At 40.8% G+C, this 6495-nt stretch overlaps 1 protein-coding gene across 12 annotated transcripts in view; it reads left to right on the top strand.

The window, feature by feature from the left end:
- The window catches only part of COL19A1 (collagen type XIX alpha 1 chain), a 186152-nt gene that overhangs the window by 792 nt on the left and 178865 nt on the right, over window positions 1–6495 (top strand). For 9 of the 12 annotated variants that reach the window (XM_039727212.1, XM_039727197.1, XM_039727222.1 and 6 more), the window contains exon 2: window positions 1285–1411. In XM_039727212.1, coding sequence (XP_039583146.1) covers window positions 1321–1411 — 91 coding nt within the window. In that variant the 5' untranslated portion in view covers window positions 1285–1320. The other 3 variants (XM_039727151.1, XM_039727158.1, XM_039727168.1) reach the window with 3 other exon arrangements.

The raw sequence follows: 6495 nt of genomic DNA, 5'->3' as shown, positions 1-6495 counted from the left end.
TCGCTGCTCCCCGGGCTCCCGGCGCCGCTGGCAGGGGCCGGGGAGACGGGGCGGGCGCGGCGGAGGGAGCCCGGGGCGGGGGCCGGAGAGCGGCTCCGGCAGCGGGGCGGGGGAGCTGCCCGCCTGCCTTCCCGCCCCGAGCGTGGAACCCTCCCTCGGGAAACGCGGCTCGATCCGCGGGAAACGAGGCTGCCGGCACTGCCGGGTTAGGGCCCGTGCTGCCGAGGGCTCGCTGGCTGCGGGGGAGCCCCGTAGGCTCCGGTGCGCCGGGGGTGCGAGGGAGCGGAGCCTCCTGGAGCAGCCGGCGGCAGAGGACCCGAGCCCGGAGGTGCGGCGCAGCGAGGGGGTGGCGGTGTTGGTGATCAGAGCCCTCCAGAAAACCAGCCCTCCGGAGCGGCAGCTCTGCTGAATTCCCTATGCCTGCTTGTAAAGCAGGTGCAGGAAATTGAATGATAATTTATTTGAACATCTACTCGCTTTGCTGCTGGTGGGAAGGCTAGAAAACTTAATCATTATGTAGTTGCTGTCACTACATGACAGAATAGCTTTGATAATAAATAAGGTGCCTTGCGAAAATAATTATAAAAATTGCATCTTAGGTATGTGTTTTCCTTTTCTTACAGAATATATTAGATATTTTCTTACAGAAAATATTAGATATTTTCTGTGCTTCATTAAATTGATGTGTATTTATACATGTCAGTTGGCTTAGAAAGAAGCTTTTGTCCTCTAATGTCAGTACCAGTGTGTGTTGTTGAAGCCTGTACTTTTGTGAGATTTAAACTAGAAATTCAATATAGACTACTCTAGCCACTTTGCAAGGTGGAGAAATACTGCATTTTGGTTTCTTTTGTGGTTGAACTCAATTGCGTGTTGCTCTTGTTCCATTTGAGGACTACTTCAAGAGTCACTGTAAGTGTTGTGACACCAAACAGTTTAGCTACTGTACTGAATATTGAAAAATAATTTGTGGAGAAATATGAAACAAAATCAGTAATTACTAAAGAAATGAACATTCAGTGCATTTACAATTAATATCTCCAAGTTAGTGTTTCTAAGGTGTTACTTCTGCATTTATTAATAAAGAACTAAAAAGGAGTATATTTATAATTTATTTCCAAAGTGGCATAAATCTTTTTTGTAGCTCCTTAAACAGATAGATTATATACTTCTATATGACTAGAAACTTCCTCTTCACAGTTAAGAAGTTTTTGTTTGTAGTATTCTGACAAGGTGAGAAGAATAAGATGAGGTTGTTCTGAATATGCTTATTTTTTGTTTCAGATTTGTAGCTGTTTGTTCACATGTGTCCGGGGGGAGATGAAGTACATTGGATCCTGCATAGCTTGGCTTTGTATGGCAATCTTCCTCCTTCCTGTTTCTACTTCTGTGGCTGTCAGTGACCAGACAGGTACTTCCATTTTTCTTGCCCATCACAGACCAAAGGCGTAAATCTCAGTACCGAAAATTTTTTTAGCAAATAACAAGAGCACATAGAAAATAAACAATATGAACAGATAAAATTATACAAAGTTGTTATAAATCTGTTTTTTGAAATGAACTAAGTTTGAAGCAGTTCCAGAGCAGCCTTTCTGCTTCCTGTGCTTGGAAGATTCATGTTTGGAGGTAATTGTAGTTCCTAGGAGTTTTGTACTTTTCTTTTCCTAACATACAAAACAAGATTATAAATCAGAGTTTGCAAAACTTCTGTGAACAAAATCATGTGGCTTTATTAGAGCAGATTAGTTATCACATTGACCTAAACAATCTAATGCTCTTGTTAACTGCACCTATACTTAATCCCTAAACTGTGTCATATGTTTCACACAGAGCGAAAAAAACCCTTTTTCCTAAGAAAAGAAAAAAAAGAAATAAAAATATATTGTTTAACTCAAAAGCTGTTACCTGTCTTCTGCCAATTTTCTCATATTTCTCTGTTTTCCTTTTTCTCTTACTTTCCATGTTATCTAGTGTTCTCACTTAAACTCTACATTAACTCTCCAGAATGTGGTAAATTCTGTCTTAAAGACAGATCACATGTGCTTGTCAAATATGGAACATCAGTTTTCTAGAAATGTTCAGCCTCACCAAATACTTCCACTTATTATAATTTTCCTACAGTTATTAGCAAGGATAACATATTTATTGCTATTTAAATTGAGTTGGTTTTCTTTCTCAAAAATAAAATTAACTCTTAGTAATGTTGTTCCTTTCCAGAAATCTTATGAAAGATAATGGAAACTACACAAACACACAACAGCTTTGAATCTCAATAACTAATTTGTAACTCAGGGGAAAGAAATTTAAAAGTCCATGACTACAAAAGTAATCCTTTTACTACCCCTGTAAAATATAAGCAGTAATAATGAATAAATAATAAGTGTAATGTGTGGGCTCTGAGAGAATAATAATGCATTGTGAAGAGCCTGAATTTAAGTCAAAGTCTTTTTCCCCTTATATTTTTAGGGCAGTGAGGCTAAGTGCTCTGCTGATGAATTATTCTTAACCCCTCTGAGAGAGCAAGCCTACATCATAGCTGTGAAATCATTCTGTCTGAAAGAAGAAAAATAGGTTTTATTCTGTCATTGCTAGGTAGTGGGTTGCAGAAGGGAAGTTTTTTCTGTGCTAAAATGGTGTGAGTATAGAAGGTTCCCTAGCAATATAGATTGAAAAATGTTAAAATTCCAGTGTGTTCTCTTTTTTTTTTCCTCCTAATGAAATGATGCCTTAGTAAAAGTTGGGCCAGCCACAGAAGACGCGGCAGATACACTGAACTGAGAATAAACAGTGTATCTGAACTGTGCATTACATTCTGTTAGAAGTTTGTAGCTAAGCAGCCAATGGTGAAGCCTGATTGCCACAAATAGATCAAATATGGGTCCAATGGAACTGCTAGGAAGAAAAGGAGAGGTTGAACCTCTCCTGTGAATAACTGAGGGTGTGCACTTGAAAGAGGCTTCTTTAGTTTGTGGAGGTACAGGCAGATGGTGAGGAATAACAAGCCAATAGCTGCCAGCTTGAGCAGCTCTGCCAACAGCAGGTGTGTGAGTTAAGCCCAGAGATAAACTCCAGTTGATAAGAGGAAAGAGACTCTACTAGAGTTTGTAGGGATGGTTACTGTTGAAAAAAGAAATGCAAGTTATAGACCAGAAAGCAGGAGTTGGGAAAGAATGGACCCAGGAGCAGAGCAGGGTAAAAGTGGTTCAGATCGTTCTGCCAACCTTTTGTTACTCTGCTCTGTTCAGCTGGACTGAGTCCTCTGCATGGCAAAGTTGTCTTGTCCCAGTTTTACAATTTGTATGCAGATGAATTTGTTATAAATTTGAAATCTGCTTTCTTCATGGAGAGAGTAATATCTAAAGGTTTGGGGTTTTTTTTTCCTATCTTGTATTTAATTGTTCTTTCTTGGGCCTTTGTTCCCTCCCATGTACAAGTTCTGTTTAAATCAGTGTCTGTACTTCAATATCTGCCTAGATGATCTTTTTTGTTTTCTTCCTTCAACAACATATGCATAGCATTTATTTCTCTGGGCTAACATGGAAGCTTTTCCAGCAAAACACATTTAGGTAGGATCTGAGATTATTATATTTACATCTTGAAATTTCTCACCTGATCTACGTGAATCTAAAGGAATGGCTTCAAATACATGGAAAAATGTAGATTAGAATTAATTTGAGGGTGGTGAGAAAAAGAAGTGTGTTAGGGGGAGGATTGACTTGTGTGCATATGTAGGGAAGAACTTTCTGAGCAGCCAGGCTGAATATACTTTGTGACTTACTCATTGGACCAATATTGCAATAAATAAATACCAGAATTGAAAGAAGAGTCAGAGGCTGAGAGAGTGCGCTGGATCTTCTTGGAGCAGTCCTCCTTAGGCTCTGAAGGTGCCAGTAAGCATTAGATTCACATAGAGGATTTTCAGTTCTCATGTTTTAATATTTTTGGCGTTCATTAGAAGAAAGCACTTGCTTCTCATGATGGGGTATAACAAATCTGAGGGGAGGGAGTTCAGGAGTTTTCCACAGGCATATTTTTATCTGACTGCAAGCATACTTTCTTCATGTTGTCAACTTATTATTATTGGGAATATTTAGGGTTTGAGTGTGGACGTTAGCTCTTTCCGTAGTGACACATGAAGTTTTAATTTGATCATTCCTGACAGCTTTATATTAAGAATATTACCATTCTGTCTCATTCCCAGATCATTGCTTCTTTTTCAGCCTTCTTTTACAATTAGAGTTTTTTAAAGCCATTTGCTAATCCATGAAAAATGTAGTATAAACAAAGTGCTGGGACTATTAGACATGGTGAATTTTCCTTGTCTTTTGACATGGAATGTGTTGTGAAAAGTATTGGCTATGGATCATGATTTCAGATAGGCACTTTAGCCCAAATACAGTGAGTGATTTCAAGTATGCAAATCAGTTCAGCTTTTTGGTCTTAATATTTAGTACAGCTAGATACTTCTCCAAATCAATATAAAGACCCTACAGTATCTCTCATATACAATGTCTTCATATTCCTGATATTCCCATCAGATCTGGCCGTGAGTGTTTCCAGGGATGGGCCATCTACCACCTCTCTGGGCAACCTATTCCAGTGTTTCACTGCCATCACCGTAAAGTCTAGTCTAAATCTAACTTCTTTTATTTAAAACCATTACCCCTTGTCCTGCCACAGCAGCTCCTGATAGAAAGTCTGTGCCCATCTTTCTTACAGACTCACTGGCTAGAAGGCTAGAGTAAGGTCCTCCTGGAGCCGTCTCTTCTCCAGGCTGAAAACCTTAATTCTCAGGAGAGATGCTCCAGCTCTCTGATGGTTTTTGTGGCCTTCCTTTGCACCTGTTCCAACAGGTCCACGTTTTTCTCATGCTGGGGCCCTGGAGTTGGATGCAGTAGTCAGAGTGGGGGGTTTTTCATGAGAGCTGATGAGCAGAATCACTTCTCATGATCTGCTAGCCATGCTTCTTTAGATGTTGCCCAGGATATGACTGGCTTTCTGGGATGTGAGCACACATTGTCAGCTGATCTCCAGCTTTTCATCCGACAGTATTCTCAAAGCCTTCTTGTCAGAGCTGCTCTCAATTCCTTCAACCCCCAGCCTGTTTTGATACTGAGCATTGCCCTGACGCAGATGCAGCATCTCACGAGGTTGTTGAACCTCACAAGATTCCCGTGAGCCCAATTCTTGAGCTTGTCCAGGTCCCTCTGGATGATATCCTGTTCTTCAGGTGTGTCAACTGCACCAGTCAGCTCGGTGTCATCTGCAAATGTGCTGCGGATACACTCAATCCCTTAATCTATGTCATTAATTAATTAAATAACATTGATCCCAAATGGGACACCACTTGCCACTGATTTCCATCAGGACATTGAGGAGTTGACCGCTCTCCTCTGGATGTGACTGTCCAACCAATTTGTCATTTTCCAAGCAGTCCACACATCAAATCCCAACCTCTACAATTCAGAGATATTGTGGGGACCTTGCAGAAATCCAGATGGAAATCCAGATGTTATCCATAGCTCTTCCCTTGTCCACTGATGCAGTCACTTTGTTGTGCAAGGCCACTGAGTCAGTCATGCAAGACTTGCCCTTGGTTAAGTGGTGCTAGTTGTCTCAAATAATATGAAGTCCTGCTTTTTACTACTTGCTCTTCTTCATGGGAGAATATAGTTCTCCAGGGCCTAGTGTGAGTATCCTAATCCTTGAGCTCTGTTGCTTGGATTTCTTACTTCTGCCTGCCAATGCTGTTACGTTACTTCATAGCCATGTAAATAGTCACCAGACTTGAAGCTGACTTCTTTACTGTATCGCATTCCCTTCATTCTTCCCACCCTTGTCTTAATTCACATATACATTGTAATATAATATAATCTTCTTTACAGAATGAAATAACAGAATACAAAAAAACCACATCTTATTTCCTGATGGTTGTATACTTGAGGCCACAGATATGTAAGAAATCTGAATTATTGACCTTGAAAGCAAGCCAGCTGGATCTGGTTATCTTCATTAGGAATATGTTTGAGGTGGACTCACTGGATATCATTGCTTTGGCGATGTTTGCAAGTGTGTGGCTAGCTCTGAAGAAGTTGCCTGTGTCTTGGTGTTTACGAAGCCTGATCCAGTAAGAGCATGAGAAAAATCTAGGGTAATATAGGTTTCTGCCTGAAGCTTGAGTCATCGACACAGGATGTGGGTATGCATTAGGTTGGGCCTTGCTGTTCGGCCACATTCATTGGTGTGGTCATGGTTACTGATGGAAGCTTCAGTGCCTTTGCAATATGCATGTCAGTGGTGGTAGATGGCAGCTAAAAACTTCACCTGAATGTGAAGTTTAGTAATAAAGTAGCACATAGGTACTTGTGATGTGAATCTAGCCATTACAGGTTACACTATTCTGGAGAAACCAAGACTGCCCATTGGAAGTTTCAGTTCCCACTCAGGAAGTGCACACAAGAGATTCATTGGTGTGGTCATGGTTACTGATGGAAG

This window comes from Passer montanus, unplaced genomic scaffold, assembly GCF_014805655.1.
Source record: "Passer montanus isolate IOZ18808 unplaced genomic scaffold, ASM1480565v1 scaffold11, whole genome shotgun sequence".
Taxonomy (NCBI): Eukaryota; Metazoa; Chordata; class Aves; order Passeriformes; family Passeridae; genus Passer; species Passer montanus.
The sequence above is the reverse complement of the archived record's forward strand: the minus strand, read 5'-3'. Positions and strand labels throughout refer to the sequence as shown.